Genomic DNA, 23,925 nt, shown 5'->3' on the forward strand with positions numbered 1-23,925 from the left:
AGACGTGCAGGTGGTTGCCCTCTTCTCCACATCACCACCACAGGGTGCAGACCTCGAAGACTCACGTTTTAATTAAATGTAATGCCCTGTGGCTCCTGTTGACTCCTTAATTTTATGTTAATATTTATTCTTTCTCTTGCACTTTTGCTTGAGAACAGACACAAGACTAAATTAGAAAACTGTGCCACGGGCAGAGATCACAGTGCAGAGAGTGTTAGGAGGCGAGCTTTCCATCGCCTGCTATACCCCATGTCTCCTGTGATGGTAATGAGATGACAATGTGGCTTCTAGCCATGCTTGCAGTTTTGATACATTTACAAAACTTGTCTTTGACTCTTTATGTCACATAATTTAATAATTATTCCAAAAAAACACTGCAATTTTTGCAAACATCTTTCCATTTTTGTCTTCGTTTTGATCTTAAAAAATGGCTCATGTAAATGCGCCCTAAATCATCAGATGTCCCTGGTATGTTTGCATCTATGGAAGTAATATTGACACAGGTAAGGCATGACCCAATCTTATACTTTGGATTTGGAGACAGAATCTTTAGTACTTTAAAAAGGTTTCTCATTACAGACAACCCCTTCAATATGGAATTATTTAGTCACCCACAGGAATGTCTAGGGTTTGGCAATGAGGTTTGGGCAGGTGAGAGTGTTATATCCTGTTAATAAAAGACATTTTGGAAACACAATAGTGCCTTTTTAGCACCAATATTAAAGGGATTGTATAAGCAAGAAAAAAAAACTACTATTCAAGGAACTTGGTGTGATCGAACATTTGACTGCACATTCCCACCTACTTGTCCATCATCCATCTCTGCTCTCCTCTGGCTCCTTCAAAGTGCTATCAATGAAGTTAGAGGAAGATGGGGGTAGATGGAAAACAAATAGGTGGGATGGTGCATTGAGCCGTTTGGTTACATCAAGAGTACACCGTTCACCTGCGCTTGGTTTGAACAGTCATTTTATGCTCACAGATTCCCTGTAAATTAAGGGAAACTCTTCAGCCCAATTTGCATAAAACCAATTTCTCAGTAATGGACCCGGCCATGGAAAAGTATTGATGGATATGTCTTTGAAAGAACTACATGCCCATATAAATTGAGGCCAAACCCTGCTGACACATTCCCTTTAACCCATCAGTTCGGCTCAGTAAACACAGATTTTTCAGGACTTCTGTTACTAATTTTTCCTTTATTTTTTTTCCCTCAAAATTGGAAACATTAATGTTAACAGGTCATTTACTACCGGCGTGAGAATAGTGGTATGTATACTTCGTTGAGTTTTTATTTTCTACTATGTTAAGGAAGAAAATAAAATATCAAAAAGGAGGCCTGGATGTAAGAACCTCAGTTTTCATAGTTTGTAGTTACGCAGGAGGAGCGGACGTTTCAATTTACATCAACAGATCTTGTTTTCGTGTAACAAGATCTAATAATATTCACAAAATAAGAAACTGAAGAGGCAGTAGAGGCTCAGCTCAGATCTATTTTAAGGCAAAGTTAGTGCAGTGTGGTGTGCACAGGGCCTATTGTAGGTCAATGGGGCCCTCCAGGTGCTGTCTGTGTCCATTACACGTCCAGTCTGAGCATGGGTGACTAACGCTGGGCACATTTGGGAGAAATTCTGCAAAAGGAATTAAAAGAACCCCAGGGGCGCCATAACTTGATTAACAGTGATAGCTACCAGATTTTTTTTTTTTTTTTTTTTAACTAAAATTGAAAAATTTGAATATTTTTGCCTGATCGAAAAGAAAAAATTAGAACAAAGGGAGTTATATTGCAGTCAATGGGATTGCATTTCAGAAAACTATGATGAAACTGTATGTAGTTTAATTATATGCAGCATTGTCCTGGTAAGACTTACAAGGAAAGCTGTGGTGTGGGGGGGCATTAATCTACAAGTAGACGGCATCGATGCCTGCAGTGTAAAGGCCCCGTCTCACACAGCGACGCTGCAGCGATACAGACAACGATGCTGATCGCTGCAGCGTCGCTGTTTTGTCGCTGTGTGGTCGCTGGGGAGCTGTCACACAGACAGCTCTCTCCAGCGACCAACGATCAGGGGAACGACTTCGGCATCGTTGAAACTGTCATCAACGATGCCGAAGTCCCCCTGCAGCACCCGGTAACCAGGGTAAACATCGGGTTACTAAGCGCAGGGCCGCGCTTAGTAACCCGATGTTTACCCTGGTTACCAAAAAAACAAACAGTACATACTCGCCTTTCGGTGTCCAGGTCCCTTGCCGTCTGCTTCCTGCTCTGACAGTGCCGCTGTACACTGAGAGCAGAGCGCAGCGGTGACGTCACTGCTGTGATCTGCTCTCACTTTCCGGCCGGCAGTCAGAGCAGGAAGCGGACGGCAAGGGACCTGGACACCGAAAGGCGAGTATGTACTGTTTGTTTTTTTTGGTAACCAGGGTAAACATCGGGTTACTAAGCGCGGCCCTGCGCTTAGTAACCCGATGTTTACCCTGGTTACCAGTGAAGACATCGCTGGATCGGTGTCACACACACCGATTCAGCGATGTCAGCGGGGCCTCAACGACCAAAAAAAGGTCCAGGCCATTCCGACACGACCAGCGATCTCGCAGCAGGGGCCTGATCGCTGGTACGTGTCACACATAGCGAGATCGCTACTGAGGTCGCTGTTGCGTCACAAAACTTGTGACTCAGCAGCGATCTCGCTAGCGATCTCGCTATGTGAGACGGGGCCTTAAGTCACAGATGGATTGGTGATGGCAGGTTAGAGATAAAGGGGCTGTCCGATGAAAGGCATTTATAGCATATCCAGAGGTGAGACCTGTATCTAGGCATCTCCAGAACAAGATCCCTTGGTGGTCAAACACCTCCCAGAACAGGCGAGTCAGTGGACCCTTGTTTTTGAGAGAAATGTATGACCTGTATCCACCAGGCATTTATAGCAATGTCTTTCGAAAGGCAGACCTTTAACCATTTTTAGGTAAGGTGTCACGACAACACAGACACAAGCATCGTGGGCAAGTGACTGGCAGAATTACAGCTAAATAAAGAAAAAGTTGGCAGAATTGGCCTTTTTCATTCAACATCATATCAGGCAGGTTTCTAGGTGAAAAGATCACAGATGATGTTTAGTAAAAATAAACAAAATTATAACTCGGACTTCAGACGTTCGGCTAGATCCTCTTGGTCGATTTGTCCATCTTGCCCATACCAGCGGTGGTACGACAAAAGGGCAATATTCTTGGCGGAGATGGCACACATCTCCATGGCACTGGCTGCCAACTCTATACTGTTCAGATAATAAATGTCATGGTGCAATATTATAGGGGGTAATTTTTCGGGAGGGTTGTACTGCGGATAAGCCAACCATTTCTTTACAATAACTGCATGATAGGACTCGAACAAGAGACGCAACTGTTCATCAGTGAGGGGCTCCGGCGAGAAGATCTTCCAGACTTTGGTATCAGAGGACTTGGGACTTTCAGACTCTGGTTTCACAGGAGACACGGCGCCGATGCTATTGATGAAGAGTTTGGGTGCATCAGTAGTTAATATTTCTGATACAGAAAATTGCGATGGCTTCGGGTAACCAAAGAAAGAAGCATTGATCTGTCCGTGAACAAAGGTGGCTACCGTCTGATGGTATGGCTTGGAGGCCTCGATTGGTAGGTCAAAATCGAGGAATTTAATGTTGGTAATTTCCTTAGCGAGTGGAGTAGCAATGACTACAATATCATACAAGCCTAGTGAGGGCCCTTGGTCAGTCTCATAATTGACTTCATACAGTTTCACTGTATCTCCTGAAATAAAATGGCAAATAATTAACAAAATAATGAAAGATGGATATAGAAGCACAAACATGAACATTCATATGTACGGAATGAAACTACAGATTGAACCATAATCGATAATTCGGCTCCTTGGAATAGACTTTCTGAACTCCTAAGGTGCCATCCCAAAATGGGGTTTGGAAGCCAGTTGCACAATGTATTCTAATTATATATATTTTTTATTTTTATATATCTTATTTAATATAGGAATGAAAGTTCCATAATGGTGGCTGGCTGGAGGGGTAGGGGAGTTCTGGCGCAGGCTGAGGATGTCAACCCGCACCATATATTTCTTATACAGCCTCCATCTTCCTGAAACGGCAGCGATTAGAGCTAACTCTTAAATTCTGCTCTCAATCTTTAAGAACTGTATTTTAAATTGCACAATCCAAGAGGGGCATCCATGTGAGGCGATTGTGAGGTGCTAATAGTTTGCTATGACAGCCGGGGGCCTGCTGATGGCCCCAACCTCCAACATAATGGTACTCCCATGATGCCCAGCCACATTCACAAAATGAATTGCCCCTCCCTTTTCCTTATCTAAAAATAGGGATTTTTGTGTACTCACCGTAAAATCCTTTTCTCCGAGCCATTCATTGGGGGACACAGACCATGGGTGTATGCTGCTGCCACCAGGAGGCTGACACTAAGTATTACAAAGAAAGTTAGCTCCTCCCCTGCAGTATACACCCCTCTGCTGGCTCCCAGCTAACCAGTTCGGTGCAAAAGCAGTAGGAGATCAATAACAACATATAAGCGTATAGCATGTCACATTATATATGAGAGTATAACATATCAAATGATAAAAACAAATACAACTAATAATAGGGAGGGAGCTGTGTCCCCCAATGAATGGCTCGGAGAAAAGGATTTTACGGTGAGTACACAAAAATCCCTATTTCTCCTTCGCCTCATTGGGGGACACAGACCATGGGACGTCCCAAAGCAGTCCCTGGGTGGGGACAACATCAGATCAGGCCGTGTAACCGCTACTTACAAGTGCGCCAAGGCGGCCTGCAAAGTCCGCCTGCCCAGACTCACATCTGTGGAAGTGTGTGAATTATAGTGCTTCAAGAATGCATGCGGACTGGAGGAATTCGCAAGCTTGCGGTCGTGCTTGCCGACGCCTGGTGCCTAGAGCCCTGAGACAGGGAGATAGGCTAACATCTAGCACGGAAGGACTCCTGGATGGTGAAAAGAATCCACCAGGCTAACGTGGCCGATGAACACGGCTAAACCCTTCCTGTGACTGTCGGGAAGCCTACTTACCATCGAGAAGCCCAAGCAAAGTGTCCAACCTTCGGAAGGACGTCGTCCTCGATACGTACCCACTTGGAGCACTCACTTCTTCCAGATTATGGAGAACCCATTCCGTTGTGTGGACTGGAGCCGAAAGAGATGAGAGGACGATGCCCCTGCAACAGTGGGAATACAAAACCACCTTGGCAACGAGGGAAGGGGATGGCTTGAGGGCAACGAAGCATTGATGGTAATAAGGAAAAAAGACTGAAAGGAACAGAGTGGCAAGCTCTGAAGACTCATCAGGATGACAAGAACGCAGAGAAAAAAGGGGAGTGACGTTCCCTGATAGTAAAGTCTTTCTGGATCGAAAAAGGAGTCTACTGTAAGATCCCCAGGACCATTAAGGTCCCCCAGATCTAACGGTACGCGGTAGGGAAGAACTACAGGTGAAGGCTCCCTGCGAGAAGGTCCATATTTCCAGTTTTGACGAAATAAGACGGAGAAATACTAGTACCGCAAGCGAGAAAACCTGACATGGTCAGTGCGGGTCTCCCGGGATCACTGGGGGCCTTTTCTGCTTCCAAAAAGATCTCAAGACGTAGTGGAAGAGGAGTTATGGAAATTGGTACCGTGGAAGAAACGGAGCATGCACTGCGATGGACTTGGATCTTGAAGCCAAACCATGAACTGGAGTACATAGGCGTTCAGCTTGGACGCCATCCGACCTACATCTGGAGTACTCCAGTGAAGGCAGATGTGAAGGAAGACTTCCGAGTGAAGTTCCCACTCACATGAGGAGAAAACCCTGACGGCTGAATATGTCAGCCGCCCAGTGTTCTACTCCAGGGACATGTACTGTTGAGATCACCGAATGATAGATCTCGGCCCATCAGCCCATCAGAGAGTGCGAGGTACCTCGGCCATGGCGCTTGACTGTGGGTACCTGCGAGATGATTGACGTATGGCACAGCCGTGGCATTATCCAAATTGAAGACGGATGGTTGACCCGCCTAAGGGCAGTGGACCTGCTGTAGGATTAGCCGTACTGTTCGGATCCCCAGAGAAATGATCGGGAGAAGAAGACGGGCATTGGTATCCCTAATAACCATTGGACCAGAAGAAGGCTCTGGATGAGGAAGGAGCTTAGAGACTACCTTTTGAAAGCCTGATTGACTTGCTGAAAACGAGCGGAGCAAAAGAAAACTACTTCCGTTTTCGTCTTATTGCTCAGAACCCTCCTAGCTAATTGAATGAACCGAGGGAATGAGTGATCAAGTGCACAAGCTCCGTGTTGAAGGGCCACGACCTTGACTCGAGAGAGAGAATTACCATCCTTCTTGTGCAGGATCATCGTCAAAGAGGATCTGCTGGGCTGGGAATGAGGAAAAAACTTGTCTAAGTTTAGCTGCTAGCCCAAGTGAGAGGGTATTGCAAGTGATATAGACGACTTAGCGTAGTCCTTGTAGAGCGGCTAGAAAGTCGACCAAGTAGGGCAGGACGACCATGTTTCTAGGGTGCAAGAAGCACATGACAACTGCTATGAGCGTTGCGACCACTGTGGTGCGGTAGCCAGGCTGAAGGGCGAGGTCGTGACTTGAAAATGCTGTTCGCGAATGGAAAGGAGAAGAGATAATTGTAGAGGGGAAAAAAAGTAGGCATGTGAGGGTAAGAAAACCAAATGTCGAAGGATGCCAGAAAACTCCACTTTTTCTTTTTTTTTTGTTGAAGTAATGGCTGAGCGGAGGAACTGCATCTGAAAAAGGAGGGCCTTGTCAAAGGTTGTTAGAAGTTTGAGGTCCAGGAATGATCATACTTTTCATTTTCTCCTTCGTGAAACCAAGATCTCTTAGATCTAGACTGTCCAGGACAATGCTTCTACTGCTGGATGGGTCTGTAGAAAAAATACGATCCCTTGTTAGTCTCCCGCTCAGAAGATTTGATTTGAATTGAAGTAGATAAGGTCTCTGACCAGGAGACTATTGGTCAAGCAACATCATGTGGTGCTAAAGAAGGGTAGAGCGCTGAACCCGAAGCCACAAGACGGAACGAACCAGATTTGCTATCCGACCGTCTGTGGTTTTTTAATTGATGATACATTGGGCAGGGATACTGGTAGGTATACCACAAGAAATTCCACCCGGTTAGACTGCCAAGTGGCAGAATGCGGGGCTGCAACCAGCAGGCCTCTTGCCATCTTCGTGCAGAGTAGAAAATTAGGAACCTTCGATCCACCATTCTGTTAACAGGGACGTGGAGAGGAATCGTCCGCTTTCTTGCATCATCCCCTAAATTGATACAAAGGGGGGTGCTCGGACGCCAAAGATGTGTGCCTCTGTACATCCCCAGAGTTGAGGTCCCCGGGTGGACAGGGCAGGTTGTTTGGCATTAGGCCTGGATGCAGAAGAGGATACATGGAGGCGACACTGCATGTGTTCGTCTGTTGAAGATGTGGGGGGAATCGGTGCCCTTAAAAGGACCCGTCGCCCATAAAAATCAGACCAGGTATGGCAACCTACTTAGCGGCTTCTGTCCAGTGAATTGCTCGTCGATTTGTTGATGGTATAAATAGGAGAGTCCCTCCTTTTCTGAAGGTCTTGCAATCCAAGGCAATATGCGATCCATATTCAGCGTTGTTCTCAACAAATCATGGGGGAGAGATTAGGAAATGAAAAACTTCCGTTTTGCAGACGCCTGTACGTTTTTCTAGAACACTTGCGGCCCCTGCTAGCAGACGCTCCCATGTAGGAGAGGGACCATGTATCTCGGTCCTGCGAGCACTCCGAGCCACAGAGGGTTCACAGAGGGATTCAATCTCTTGGTCTGAGAAAACCATGGGTTGCGGTTAGGGGATGAGTGGCGAAATCTCCAGAGCTCAGTTAGGGTGACCAGCTTCGGATTGATGATGTGCCCTTAAGACCAGTAAATACTGGTCATGCGCCTTTAAGACTAGGGAATACTGGTCGTGCGTCTTTAAGACCAGGGTATACTGGTCTTGTGCCTTTAGGAGGAGGGCATGCTGGTCATGTGCCTTTAAGAACCAGGACATACTTGTCATATGCTTTGAAGACCAGGGCATACTGGTTATGTGTCTTTAAGTCCAGGGCATATTGAACACGTGCCTTTAAGACCAGGGCATACTGGTCATGTGCCTTTAAGTCCAGGGCATATTGGTCACGTGCCTTTAAGACCAGGGCATACTGGTCATGTTCCTTTAAGACCAGGGCATACTGGTCATGTTCCTTTAAGACCAGGGCATACTGGTCATGTGTCTTTAAAACCAGGTCATACTGGTCATGTGCCCTTAAGACCAGGGCATACTGGTCATGTGCCTTTAAAAACCAGGTCGTACTGGTCATGTGCCTTTAAGACCAGGGCATACTGGCCAAGTGTGTAAGACCAGGGCCTACTGGTCATGTGCCTTTAAGACCAGGGAAAACTGGTCACGTGCCTTTAAGACCAGACAATACTAGACATGCGCCTTTAAGACCAGACAATACTGGACATGCTCCTTTAAGACCAGACAATACTGGCAAGCGCCCTTAAGAACAGACAATATTGGACCTGCGCCTTTACGACCAGCCAATACTGGACATGCGCCTTTAAGAACAGAGAATACTGGACATGCGCCTTTAAGAACAGACAATACGGGACATGCGCCTTTAAGACCAGACAATACTGGACATGCGCCTTTAAGAACAGAGAATACTGGTCATGCGCCTTTAAGAACAGAGAATACTGGTCATGCGCCTTTAAGACCAGACAATACTGGACCTGCGCCTTTAAGAACAGACAATACTGGACATGCGCTTTTAAAACCAGACAATACTACATGTGCCTTTAAGAAGGGAGAATACTTGCGCGTTTAATGCCTTGATGTAGAGTGGATGTGCCCCCTTAACCCCTTCACCCCCAAGGGTGGTTTGCACGTTAATGACCGGGCCAATTTTTACAATTCTGACCACTGTCCCTTTATGAGGCTATAACTCTGGAACGCTTTGACGGATCTTGGCGATTCTGACATTGTTTTCTCGTGACATATTGTACTTCATGTTAGTGGTAAAATTTATTCGATATAACTTGCGTTTATTTGTGAAAAAAATGGAAATTTGGCGAAAATTTTGAAAATTTTGCAATTTTCCAACTTTGAATTTTTATGCCCTTAAATCACAGACATATGTCACGCAAAATACTTAATAAGTAACATTTCCCACATGTCTACTTTACATCAGCACAATTTTGGAACCAAAATTTTTTTTTGTGACGGAGTTATAAGGGTTAAAAGTTGACCAGCAATTTCTCATTTTTACAACACCATTTTTTTTTAGGGACCACATCTCATTTGAAGTCATTTTGAGGGGTCTATATGATAGAAAATACCCAAGTGTGACACCATTCTAAAAACTGCACCCCTCAAGGTACTAAAAACCACTTTCATGAAGTTTATTAACCCTTCAGGTGTTTCACAGGAATTTTTGGAATGTTTAAATAAAAATAAACATTTAACTTTTTTTCACACACAATTTATTTCAGCTCCAATTTGTTTTATTTTACCAAGGGTAACAGGAGAAAATGGACCCCCAAAGTTGTTGTACAATTTGTCCTGAGTACGCTGATACCCCATATGTGAGGGTAAACCACTGTTTGGGCGTATGGCAGAGCTCGGAAGGAAAGGAGCGCCATTTGACTTTTCAATGCAAAATTGACTGGAATTGAGATGGGACGCCATGTTGCGTTTGGAGAGCCCCTGATGTGCCTAAACACTGAAACCCCCTACAAGTGACACCATTTTGGAAAGTAGACCCCCTAAGGAACTTATCTTGATGTGTGGTGAGCACTTTGACCCACCAAGTGCTTCACAGAAGTTTATAATGCAGAGCCGTAAAAATAAAAAATCATATTTTTTCACAAAAATTATCTTTTTGCCCCCAATTTTTTATTTTCCCAAGGGTAAGAGAAGAAATTGGACCCCAAAAAATGTTGTGCAATTTGTCCTGAGTACGATGATACCCCATATGTGGGTGTAAACCATTGTTTGGGCGCATGGCAGAGCTTGGAAGGGAAGGAGCGCCATTTGACTTTTCAATGCAAAATTGACTGGAATTGAGATGGGACGCCATGTTGCGTTTGGAGAGCCCCTGATGTGCCTAAACATTGAAACTCCCTACAAGTGACACCATTTTGGAAAGTAGACCCCCTAAGGAACTTATCTAGATGTGTTTTGAGAGCTTTGAACCCCCAAGTGTTTCACTACAGATTATAACGCAGAGCCGTGAAAATAATTTTTATTTTTTTTCTCAAAAATGATTTTTTAGCACCCAGCTTTGTATTTTTACAAGGGTAACAGAATAAATTGGACCCCAAAATTTGTTTTCCAATTTGTCCTGAGTACGCTGATACCCCATATGTGGGGGGGAACCACTGTTTGGGCGCATGACAGAGCTCGGAAGGGAAGGAGCGCCATTTGGAATGCAGACTTAAATGGATTGGTCAGCAGCCGTCACGTTGCATTTGCAGAGCTCCTGATGTACCCAAACAGTACAAACCCCCCACAAGTGACCCCATATTGGAAACTAGACCTCCCAAGGAACTTATCTAGATGTGTTTTGAGAACTTTGAACCCCCAAGTGTTTCACTAAAGTTTATAGCGCAAAGCCGTGAAAATAAAAATTCTTTTTTTTTTTTCACAAAAATGATTTTTTAGCCCCCAGTTTTGTATTTTCACAAGGGTAACAGGATAAATTAGACCCCAAAAGTTGTTGTCCAATTTGTCCTGAGTACGCTGATACCCCATATGTGGGGGGGAACCACTGTTTGGGTGCATGACAGAGCTCGGAAGGGAAGGAGCGCCATTTGGAATGCAGCCTTAAATGGATTGGTCTGCAGGCGTCACGTTGCATTTGCAGAGCCCCTGATGTACCCAAACAGTACAAACCCCCCACAAGTGACCCCATATTGGAAACTAGACCTCCCAAGGAACTTATCTAGATGTGTTGTGAGAACTTTGAACCCCCAAGTGTTTCACTACAGTTTATAACGCAGAGCCGTGAAAATAAAACATTTTTTTTTCCCACAAAAATGATTTTTAGCCCCCCAAATTTTTATTTTCCTAAGGATAACAAGCGAACTTGGACCCCAGAAGTTGTTGTTCAATTTGTCCCGAGTACGCTGATAACACATATGTTGGGGTAAACCCCTTTTTGGGCGCACGGGAGAGCTCGGAAGGGAAGGAGCACTGTTTTACTTTTTCAACGCAGAATTGGCTGGAATTGAGATTGGACGCCATGTCGCGCTTGGAGAGCCCCTGATGTGCCTGGACAGTGGAAACTCCCCAATTCTACCTGAAACCCTAACCCAAACACACCCCTAACCCTAATCCCAACGGTAACCCTAACCACACCCCTAGCCCTGACACACCCATAATTCTAATCCCAACCCTAATCCAAACGTAAATGTAATCCAAACCCTAACCCTAACTTTAGCCCCAACCCTAACTTTACCTCCAACCCTAGCCCTAACCCTAACCCTAACCCTACCCCTAACCCTAAACGTGACTGAAATACGTGGCACTGAAATACGTGGCACTGAAATACGTGGCACTGAAATACGTGGCACTGAAATACGTGGCACTGAAATACGTGATACGTGGCACTTAAATACGTGGCACTGAAACACGTGGCACTGAAATACGTGATACGTGGCACTGAAATACGTGGCACTGAAATACGTGGCACTGAAATACGTGGCACTGAAATACGTGGCACTTAAATACGTGGCACTGAAATATGTGATACGTGGCACTTAAATACGTGGCACTGAAATACGTGGCACTGAAATACGTGGCACTGAAATACGTGGCCCTGAAATACGTGGCACTGAAATATGTGATACGTGGCACTTAAATACATGGCACTGAAACACGTGGCACTGAAATACGTGATACGTGGCACTGAAATACGTGGCACTGAAATACGTGGCACTGAAATACGTGCAACTGAAATACGTGGTACTAAAATATGTGGCACTGAAATACGTGATACGTGGCACTGAAATACGTGGCACTGAAATACGTGGCACTGAAATACGTGGCACTGAAATACGTGGCACTGAAATACGTGGCACTGAAATACGTGGCACTGAAATACGTGGCACTATGACTGTCAGAAAATGTTCATTAAACGGTTAGGGGTGAGGTTAGGGGTAGAGTTAGGGTTAGGGTTTGGATCCCTTTATCACCTTGATGGTGGTGGGTGGCTTTTCAGTGTGTTTTCTGTTTTTTTTCGAAAAAATGCATGCGTTTTTAACGCAAACAAACGCATGTGCTTAAAAACGTAAGAAAATACTGCAGGTTGTATTTCTGAAAATGAACGCATGCAGAAAAAAATTTTCAATGTTAAATATAGGGAAAAAACGCATGCGTTTTTTTGTGCAAAAAACGCTGCAGACAAAAACGCAAGTGTGAAACCAGCGACGCTTTTTATAGCAAAAAAGTTTTTGCGTCTCCACATTTTGAGACCTATAATTTTTCCACATTTTGCTCCAGAGTCATGTGAGGTCTTGTTTTTTGCGGGACGAGTTGACGTTTTTATTGGTAACATTTTCGGACACGTGACCGTTTTTGATCGCTTTTTATTCCGATTTTTGTGAGGCAGAATGACCAAAAACCAGCTATTCATGAATTTCTTTTGGGGGAGGCGTTTATACCGTTCCGCGTTTGGTAAAATTGATAAAGCAGTTTTATTCTTCGGGTCAGTACGATTACAGCGATATCTCATTTATATCATTTTTTTATGTTTTGGCGCTTTTATACGATAAAAACTAAAATATAGAAAAAATAATTATTTTGGTATCGCTTTATTCTCAGGACTATAACTTTTTTATTTTTTTGCTGATGATGCTGTATGGCGGCTCGTTTTTTGCGGGACAAGATGACGTTTTCAGCGGTACCATGGATATTTATATCAGTCTTTTTGATCGCGTGTTATTCCACTATTTGTTCGGCGGTATGGTAATAAAGCGTTGTTTTTTGCCTCGTTTTTTTTTTTTTTTTCTTACGTTATTTACTGAAGGGGTTAACTAGTGGGGCAGTTTTATAGGTTGGGTCGTTACGGACGCGGCGATACTAAATATGTGTACTTTTATTGTTTTGTTTTTTTTATTTAGATAAAGAAATGTATTTATGGGAATAATATATATTTTTTTATTATTATTTATTTAGGAATTTTTTTTTTTTTTTATTTTTTTTTTACACATGTGGAAAAATTTTTTTTTTACTTTTTTACTTTGTCCCAGGGGGGGACATCACAGATCATTGATCTGGCAGTGTGCACAGGACTCTGCCAGATCGACGATCTGCTGTGCAGGGCTGCAGGCTTACCAGCGTCTGCTCTGAGCAGACACTCGGTAAGCCACCTCCTTCCCTGCAGGACCCGGATGCCGCGGCCATCTTGGATCCGGGACCTGCAGCCAGGAAGGAGGTAGGAGACCCTCAGAGCAACGCGATCACATCGCGTTGCTCCGGGGGTCTCAGGGAAGCCCGCAGGGAGCCCCCTCCCTGCGCGATGCTTCCCTATACCGCCGGTACACTGCGATCATGTTTGATCGCGGTGTGCCGGGGGTTAATGTGCCGGGGGCGGTCCATGACCGCTCCTGGCACATAGTGCCGGATGTCAGCTGCGATATGCAGCTGACACCCGGCCGCGATCGGCTGCGCTCCCCCCGTGAGCGCCGCTGATCGGTGATGACGTACTATCCCGTCGGCGGTCATACGGGCCCACCCCACCTCGACGGGATAGTACGTCAAATGTCGGGAAGGGGTTAATGCTAAAAATCGTTGCCTCAGTGTGAGCCGGCCGGGTGGACCAAGATGGCCACTGTGAGCTGCAGAGTAGATAAAATCTCGCAGAGAGTGAGAAGCGCCAACTCGGGGGGCGGAGCGACGGACACGATGCTGAATAGGCCCAAGCCGGGGCCCAAATTTCTGTAGCAGGCGGGCGACACCAGCGGGGCGTTTCAGGAGACTTCCGGGATGCGGCCTACACATCGGCCGAAGCCAGGGGCTAAATTTTTGTAGCCGGCCAGAGCGTTACCTCAGAGAGGTGGGCCACAGGAAAGTGGCTAAGGCTGCCTGCGCCTTTATGGATATCCCTCTGAAGATGGATCCACTCACCAACGTTGCGTGTCCCGGCATGGAGCCGCCGCGGATGTGGGTTTCAGCGCTGTTCTGTGCAGCGTGGACGGTGTAGGGATAAACCTCAATCCATCATCCGTTTGTTAGGGAGGAGGAGAGGAACCGTCCGCCTCCTTGTACCATCCACTCTTAATAGTGGTGGTGCAGTGGGGGCTGCTCGGACGCCACACTGGATTGTGCCTCTGAACAGCCGAGGGTAAAACCTGGTGGGCAGGGCAGAATGTCCGGCAATAGGCCTGGCTGCAGAAGAGGATACTGAAGGTGACACTCCAGTGCTCGTCTGATAATGGAGGGGGGAGATCGGTCCCATGAAGGGGCCCGTCGCCCCTAGAATCAGCTCAGGCAGTGGCTTCCCACGTCGCAGGAGAGGATACGGAGAGGTGAAACTCCCGTGCTCGCCTGTTGTTGGTTCGGGGGAGATCGGAACATGAAAGAATCCGTCGCCCCCTTCGTCCGGTAAAAGGTAAAAGTAAAAAGATTCTTTGGGTCTGAATAGCAGACCAGTCCGTGTGCCTCCTACGGACACTAAGCAAGAACTGGTTAGCTGGGAGCCAGCAGAGGGGTGTATACTGCAGGGGAGGAGCTAACTTTCTTTGTAATACTTAGTGTCAGCCTCCTGGTGGCAGCAGCATACACCCATGGTCTGTGTCCCCCAATGAGGCGAAGGAGAAATAAGGATATTTAAAAAAAAACAAAAAAAAAACAAGAATATTCGGTGTTAACACATCTGTAACAGTCCAATTTCTCAAATTACTATATTACTATATTATTTAAGAACAGGTTCTCCCATTCAGAGAATCTTCAAAATTTTTGTCCCACCTCCTACAACCCCCTGGTGCAGTAAGGTATAAAAAGTGGAGATGAACGCAACCCCATGCAGCCTCTTAACTAATGGCTAAGGTTGAGTTGTGCAGCCAGCAAAAAAATAAAAAAAAATAGAGAGAAACGTACCTGATTTTGTAGGACGAGCCTTTTCTTGCACAGAGGTAACTGTGCCCTTAACTAGTTGGGCCTTTGAAGCATAGAGAAGCCCGGTGCAAACTAGGTTGTTACCTCCTTCCACTGCCCAAAGTCCAGAATCAGTACCAGCCAGAGACACTGCCCCTAGAAAACAAATATTTAGGTTCATTATAACTAAAATAACAAAGTTACAGGTTCCGACACCTGTCGTTTGCTCCAACATATGCAACAAGACTCAGAGTGCGTCAGATTTTAGCAACATTACAATTTCCATTTGTTGACGGCATACAGAGATATGAATAATTTTTTACTTTAAATATTTTAATGTGTTTTAACATTGATCTGAAAACATAATATTCCAATTATGTTCAATAATAACACTAAAAAGGTTGACAGTTATTAACCTCTTAACCCCCGGGGCCATTTTCCGTTTTTGCTCCCCTTCTTCCCAGAGCCATAACTTTTTTATTTTTCGGTCAAAATATTGAACGACACCATTGGTTTTAACATAGTCTGTACCGGAAAACAGTAAAAAAAATCCAAGTGAGGTGAAATTGCAAAAAAAGTGCAATCCCACAGTTGTTTTTTGTTTGGCTTTTTTCCTAGGTTCACTAAATGCTGAAGCTGACCAGCCATTATGATTCTCCAGGACATTACGAGTTCATAGACACCAAACATGTCTAGATTCTTTTTTATCTAACTTGTGAAAAAATTTTTCCAAACTTTGATAGCGTCTCCATTTTTCGTGATCTGGGGTTGGGTGAGGGCTTATTTTTTGTGTGCCGAGCTGACGTGGCCCGTTGTTGCATTTTAATGCAATGTTGTGGCGACCAAACAAAGTAATTCTGGCGTTTTTTGACTTTTTTTGTCACTACGCCATTTAGCGATCAGGTTAATCTTTTTTTTATTGATAGATATCGCCGTGTTCAGAATCGTCCTATCAAATATGTGTAGGTTTGATTTTTTATTTATTTTTTTTTTAATGAGGCAAAAGGGAGGTGATTTTAACTTTTATTTATTTATTTTTTTTAAACTTTTTTTTTTTTAACTTTTAAAGCAGAATTACTCACTTGCTATGAGCACCGACCATCAGGCAGCGCTCATAGCAATCTGGCAGTGACAACCAGAAAGGTCTCCAGGAGACCTCTTGTCATGCCAACCCATCAGCAATCCGCGGTCATGTGACATGGGTGCCGATGGGAGGAGATAATGACACGCTTCCTGTGTTTAACATGCAATTCTACCTGCGGCTGTTAGGGGCACATGTCCGCTGATCAGATCAGCTGTCATGTGCCGGAAAAGGTGCAGGCTCATCGCCAGAGCCCGCACCAAAGAGGGGGAGGCTTGCAATGACGGGCTATGTCCGTCATTGGACATTAAGGGGTTAAACACAGTGTAGTTGCTAGCTGTGAAGATCCAGTGTTGGTTTCTGAGCATTATGATGGTCACAACTTGTAGGACATCGTCCTCTAGTCTCTGTACCTGGTCAGTACGCTTTGACCGTCTACAAGTGAGGGAAGGTATTTCAGTTTTGTATGTGGTCTCCAGCCTCTGTATATTCTGCTCCATATCTTGTTTAGTAGGGATAGACGCAATATGATGTTTAAAATCAATTATGGCGTTCTCCATATCAGAATCCCTGGTGCCGCACAGGAAGAGGCGCCCGCAGATAAACGCTGTATACCAGACGTGCCGATAGAGATGGGGGACCTCAGATTAATCTCTGGTCTCTTGTCTTTCTTTCCCATAAAGGACAGCACGTGGGAGGCTGTAAATTGCTTGTACGGTCAGAGGAGAGCTCTTAGCATGTGTACTCTCGGTACCATGTCCAGGCCATGCCCCCCAGAAATTTTAATAATTGATGGTGATTTGAGAAACAAAAAGGTATTTTAGAAAGTTGTAAAATGTATCATTTCACATCCATCAAGTGTGCACCCTACATATTCTGATGGCCCCATTCTCAGCTACATGCAGCTAGACGAGGCTTCCAGGTGCCAGCTACATTTATTTTACTCTCTAAAGCAGTGGTCCCCAACCTTTCTGACTTTGAGAGCCACATTCAGCTCTGCAAGAGGGTCGCGAGCCACATCCAGCTCCTGTTCCCCCTCACAATTGTGGCAACCAAAGCCCCCATTACGGGTATAATAATAACCAAAGCTTTTCCACACAAATCACCCTGAAGCAATATACCAAGATCCAGGGGTTCCCACCACACCCCGCCACATTCAGCATTCTCCCATCACGCACTCCCAACACAGTCACATCCAGCTTCAAGCACCTCCTCTGACCGGTAGTATCATCCTGTCTCCAGTGTACCATACATACAGGAAATTATCTCTAAACCCCCAGGACCAAAAGAAGTGTACCCAAATCTGCTCTTCTGTGCAGGGCTACTCACAATATTCACCATTTTGAGACGTGCGCTTCATACCAGTTTACTAATCTGAAGCTAATGCACCTAGCTGGCAGACAGCCGCGAGCCACAATTCATGGGACCGCGAGCCACGCGTGGCTCCCGAGCTACAGGTTGGGGACCCTGCTCTAAAGCATAATGACAAAATTTGCAAAGTTTTGTACTTGGCCGAAAGACCGAGGGGAGTTGAGCACTTTTGCACTCCAGTTTGAGCACTTACCAACAAAGCCGTTGACATCCACTCCTTGTCCGTAGTTGACTCTCATAGCTGGAACCACAATCTCATCGATGAACCTCTGAGAGAAGCCAGCTTTCTGTAGAACTTCATCTATGGTGACATTTACCTTTGTGGTGAAATCATTTCCACCCATAGCATGAAGCAAAGACTCGGTGCTGGAGAAGGAAAAGTCAAAGGTCTGATACCGGTAGATCCTGTCAATAATAAATAAAATCGGAGTCAACTACAAATGAGACATCAGCCGACTGGGCAAAAGAAGTTCAGAATAATATAAAAAATAAGACTCTCAGATGGAGGTAATGTGGAGCTTCAGGCGCAACAAGAAAAAAAAAACAATATTCTCTATTCCACAAAGAAGAACTAGAATGAGGACGAGCAGAGCTACTTAACTACATCCAATTTACACAATAATTGCCAAGTAGAATAATGGTTCTGGTTCCCCATTTCGAACTTTCAAGAGCATAAAACAATCCTTAGCACTTCTAGCAAAAATTAGGTTGGGTGTTTAGGAAATCCAATGAGAAATACCCGAGTGCCAATTAGTGATAGGGTTCTGAACTGTGACATGGTAAAGTGACCCAAACATCTACGGTGTAATTCATGATGTGTGGTGAAACCACAAAAGCAGATTAACCCCTGCAGTCTTTCAAAAATGTAATTGCAGTTGCTATAAAAGAGGGATTTTTGGTACTCACCGTAAAATCTCTTTCTTGGAGCCTTCATTGGGGGACACAGGTAACCATGGGTGTATGCTGCTGTCGCTAGGAGGCTGACACTATGCAAAAAAAGGAAAATAGCTCCTCCTCTGCAGTATACACCCACCGACAGGCAGGAAGTTCCTCAGTTAGTGTTCAAGCAGTAGGAGAAGCAACCAAAACTCAACATATGTACCATCCAACAACGGAGGTACATAGACCAAATAATGGTACAACATATGTACCAATCCAACATAAAGATACATAGATCAAATAATGGTACCACATATGTGCCAATGCAACAACGAAGGCACATTAATGGTTGTGTCCCCCAACGAAGGCTCCAAGAAAGATTTTACGGTGAGTACCAAAAATCCCTCTTTCTTTATCGCTTCATTGGGGACACAGGTAACCATGGGAGGTCCCAAAGCAGTCCCTATGGTGTGAAACAGGAAGATTCAAGGAATAAATGGGCTCAGGTCGGTCGGTGCAAAACCGCCACCTGCAGCACCTTCCTTCCCAGGCCTGCATCAGACGAGGCATGGTATGAACCCTGTAAAGACTAACAAAAGAGGGCAAAGATGACCAGGTTGCGGCCTAAAGGCCCCGTCACACATAGCGATTTACCAACGATCACGACCAGCGATACGACCTGGCCGTGATCGTTGGTAAGTCGCTGTGTGGTCGCTGGGGAGCTGTCACACAGACATCTCTCTCCAGCGACCAACGATCAGGGGAACGACTTCGGCATCGTTGAAACTGTCTTCAACGATGCCGAAGTCCCCCTGCAGCACCCGGGTAACCAGGGTAAACATCGGGTTACTAAGCGCAGGGCCGCGCTTAGTAACCCGATGTTTACCCTGGTTACCAAAAAAAACAAACAGTACATACTCACCATCTGATGTCCGTCAGGTCCCTTGCCGTCTGCTTCCTGCTCTGACTGAGCCGCCGTACAGTGAGAGCAGAGCGCAGCGGTGACGTCACTGCTGTGCTGCGCTCTCACTGTACGGCGGCACTCAGAGCAGGAAGCAGACGGCAAGGGACCTGACGGACATCAGATGGTGAGTATGTAGTGTTTGGTTTTTTTTACATTTACGCTGGTAACCAGGGTAAACATCGGGTTACTAAGCGCGGCCCTGCGCTTAGTAACCCGATGTTTACCCTGGTTACCAGTGAAGACATCGCTGGATCGGTGTCACACACACCGATTCAGCGATGTCAGCGGGACCTCAACGACCAAAAAACGGCCCAGGCCATTCTGACACGACCAGCGATCTCACAGCAGGGGCCTGATCGCTGGTACGTGTCACACATAGCGAGATCGCTACTGAGGTCGCTGTTGCGTCACAAAACTTGTGACTCAGCAGCGATCTCGCTAGCGATCTCGCTATGTGTGACGGGGCCTTTACAGTCTGGAAAGCCAAATCCTGGTAACGAACAGCCTAGGAGGCCCCCACCGCAGGGCGGAGTGAGCCTTCACCCCCGGAGGAGCTTGCACCGTCGGAAGAGACGGTTTGTCCTGAACGCGGAATGCCTCACGGCAATAGAGAAACTAGAAGCTAGGAGCCCTTTAAGGCAACCTTCAGAGATGATGAGCAGGGAATCAGATTGACGAAAGGGAGCAGTCCTTGAAAGGTAGACTCGGAGGGCTGTGACAGAATCCAGCTTGTAGAGGGACTTCTCCAGGGGATGGACTGGAGAGACACAGAAGGAAGGACAATGACTTTGTTAATGAGAAAGGAATAGACCACCTCGGGAAGAAAGGAAGGGCCAGGCTCGAGAACCACCTTGTCCTGATATAGGATCAGGAGCGGGGAACGGCAGGACAATGCCGCTAACTTGGAAACTCTCCTGATGGACATAATTGAACAAAGAAGACAACTGTCTAAGACAGGAGAAAAAATGTCATGTGTTGAATGGGCTAAAACAGGGGCTCGCTGTGGCACGCCTAAGACAAGATTAAAATCCCATGGATTTATCGGAGGACAATAAGGTGGAGCCAGGTGGGTGACTCCTTGAAGAAAACCAAGAATGAAAGGAAAATGGACATCGGGACCAGACCCTTGTCCATACTCCACCAAAAGAAGGCCTTTCAGTATTTGTAGTAGATACGCAAGGATGCTGGTTTCCCAGCCCCAAGGAATGGTTTCCGAGGCGACAATCCATTTCCGCTAGAACTCCTATGCAGGACCATATGAGAAGAGAAGCTGATCGCTTTAGAGTACAGAAACCCCTGGCAGAAGGATGAAAAACCTTCTCCTTTGGGAGGAAGAGACGGGCTTGGGTCATGTCGAACCCATACCTAGAAACACCAAGTGCTGAGCAAAGGTGAGGGAGGACTTTTCTCTGTTTATAATCTAGCTAAGATGGACCCGGATATGTAGAGTAAACTGAAAATTCTGGTTACAGTCTCAGCGGGACGGCTCATTGATCAGAAGATCGTTTAAGTAGGGAAATATGAAAAATCCCTTGGATAGAAGAATGACCCTGACCGCTGCCATGACATAAATAGTCTGGGAGCAGAGGCTAGGATGAAGGGGAGGGCCGTGAATTGATAAGGACCCTCCTGGATCGCACATCATAGGAGCCTCTGAAGCTAAACACAAACAAGAATGCGAGGAAAATTTTCCCGAGTCCATGAAAGTGATTACCAAACTTAGTTACATCGTCCTGAAAAGACAGGACCGAACGTGACCGGTAAACCGTTCGAGGACTAAAAATGGAGGAGCGTTTCGCCTTTCTTCGTGACTAAGAAAGAATAGAATAGAATCCAGAGAACAGTACGTTCCTGGGGACGGGTACGATCACTCCTGTGAATGGCAGGTAAAGACTGCCTGAAGAACTGCTGGGGCCTGCGACGTATGTCTTGACAGGTGAAAAAACAAAAGGAAACTTCTTCCTGGGGCAGAAGAACGGTCGATATTGTAGCCGGAAGTCGCTATCTCTCTCAAGGTTGAAGCAACCTTTTCCTATTAAAAGGACGTTAGGCTTGGACCGGAAAAGCGAGGTGTTTTTCCCCGCCGGTGGCATCCGAAACTATTGATCCAGCTTGGATCCAAAAGATCTAGAGACTTGGAAGGCAAAACCAGTGAGGCCAGAGAATGCAGCGTATGGCAACGATGCTGAAGGTAGTCGTGACGGAACAACCAGCCGCATCAAATGGGGAGGGTCACGAGATATTTGCTGGCATGGGCAATCTGATCAGCCAGATCTGGCCTCCCATCCAAAGGAGCGGCCGCTGGAATACCTTGACTAAGTATTCTTGCCCAAAAAGACATGGATTTTGAAACCCAGGTGTAGGCAAATGTGGGACAGAGAGAGAGAGGCGCCAGCTGCTTCAAAGGCTGACTTAACCAAGGATTTAATCTGTCTATCTGTAGAATCCTTAAGGGATGCACTGATCAGTAGAGACAAGGCTGTCTAGGAAGACAGACAAGAAGCTGGCGGATCCACCTTAGGGATTCTGCCCATTTATCAAGAAGCTAGAATCCAACAATATGACCCAAAACTAACACATGGTAAGGGACATATAGCAATAACCACTGCTATCAATGTGTTTGTTTAAAAATAACAATTTATTGAAAAAACATTAAAAAACACGTATAAATATAATTAGCAAAATTCAACAAGGTGCCTTTCGTGTGAGGGAAGCAGTATCAGTCACTGCAGATGTTATATCACAAGTGTCCAGATGTTTATTATTCGATACTATCCAGCTAAAACTAACCGGTTTATCCACCATTCAAATATATAGGTTAAATTGCCACACTGACTGATCTAATTTCAGGCAAAATGCCAGAAAAACAAAGGTACAAGTGCACTTGTAGCTTTGTTTTTCTGGCATTTTGCCTGAAATTAGATCAGTCAGTGTGGCAATTTAACCTATATATTTGAATGGTGGATAAACCTGTTGCTTATTATTGGATACTATCCAGCTAAACCTATCTGGACACTTGCTGTTGATATAACATCTGCAGTGACTGATGCTGCTTCCCTCACACGAAAGGCACCTTGTTTAATTTTGCTAATTATATTTATATATGTTTTTTTAATGTTTTTCAATAAATTGTTATTTTTAAACAAACATATTGATAACAGTGGTTATTGCTATATGTCCCTTACTATGTGTTAGTTTTGGGTCATATTGTTGGATTCTAGATGTTTGTAACATACCACAATCTTATTTTGGACTATATTGGTTGATAATTTCATTTATCAAGAAGGCCTTGTCTAAAGGGGTAGAGGATGTGTAGCTTCCTCCTACCTGGGAGGCGCTTTTCAGAGTGTTCCCAGTGTTTAGACACAGTCATGACAAGTTCCCTGTGATCAGGGAAAATTCCGGGAAAAACATTTTTACCCATTTGAAAATAACGGAGTGCTCGCGAGCAGGAGCCTCATCCTCCCGTAGGTTGAGAAATTTGGTATTTTGCCAAGATGAGGTTATTGAGCATATCTTGCACCTTTCAGGTCTGGTCCGTATTGGACTCAGACTCAGAATCCATATCCGACCCAAAAAACCACCTCTGAGGAGGGGCATGGGATGAGGAATGCGTCCAGGAGAAAGTAGAGGGACCAGCCGGTTCTTTTGCTTTGTACGCGATCTGTCCCTGTGAAGGTCGCGGTCAGGTGCGTGCGAATCACACCGTGAGAGGTATTTGGAGCACTGGTGGCAGAAGACAAACGTGTAGGACGCTGCAGGACCTGGACCAGGGACTGTGAGAGTTTGGTCCGATCTGAGACCAACTGTGACCTGGCAACAGCCCACTCCAGAAGGAGGGGAGTGCTCTCATCCCGGGTGTTAGAGGGTTTCTCTGAATGCCACTGCTCTTGTACAGATAGCACAGGCGTCGCGGATTATAGGGACAGGAATGGGCCTCCCTGAGATTGGGCATAAGTAATAGGCTAGGGCTACAGCTGGGAGAGCTAAGCCCTTGTGAAGAGAGAAAATAACCAGTCTGAGCTGGTCCTACCTGATGACAGAGACGGCTGTCAATGTTCAGGCTGCAGTGTCCCCAGAACCAGTAGGTTAATGATGGACGCCTGTTGTGCCCTTCGGAAGACGATGGTGGCTGCACGATTCTTCATAGGGTTTCGAATCTTCACTCAACCTGCAGGCAGAGATACACTATGTCCCCCCGTGGGGGAGGGGCGCGTGTATCGGGAGAGAGGGATAGAGAAAAAACACTCTCTCATTAGGCCAAGAGATGGGGCCTCAGCGTACGGCGTGCCCTAATGAGAAGAGCCCCGTAAGAGTGCGTGGCTAAGCGGAAGGCGACCGCGGCTACACAGAGTCCGGGGAAAAAGCCCCGACGCCGGGGGCTAAATTAATGGGTACATATAATTATGCAAAGCCTCGGCATCAACAATGACAGGA

The 23,925-nt window shown here is 45.6% G+C and overlaps 1 protein-coding gene across 1 annotated transcript in view; it reads right to left on the bottom strand.

Annotated features, from left to right (window-relative positions):
• Positions 1-3,046: 3,046 nt before the first annotated feature.
• Positions 3,047-23,925, bottom strand: part of PCYOX1 (prenylcysteine oxidase 1) — a 74,960-nt gene continuing 54,081 nt past the window's right edge. Inside the window, exons 4-6 of the mRNA XM_077263088.1 lie at positions 17,839-18,050; positions 15,197-15,349; positions 3,047-3,786 (exon numbers count right to left, since the gene is read on the bottom strand). Coding sequence (XP_077119203.1) covers positions 3,134-3,786; positions 15,197-15,349; positions 17,839-18,050 — 1,018 coding nt within the window. The 3' untranslated portion in view covers positions 3,047-3,133. The remainder of the gene's footprint in view (positions 3,787-15,196; positions 15,350-17,838; positions 18,051-23,925) is intronic.

This window comes from Ranitomeya variabilis, chromosome 5 (assembly GCF_051348905.1).
Source record: "Ranitomeya variabilis isolate aRanVar5 chromosome 5, aRanVar5.hap1, whole genome shotgun sequence".
NCBI classification, from domain to species: Eukaryota; Metazoa; Chordata; class Amphibia; order Anura; family Dendrobatidae; genus Ranitomeya; species Ranitomeya variabilis.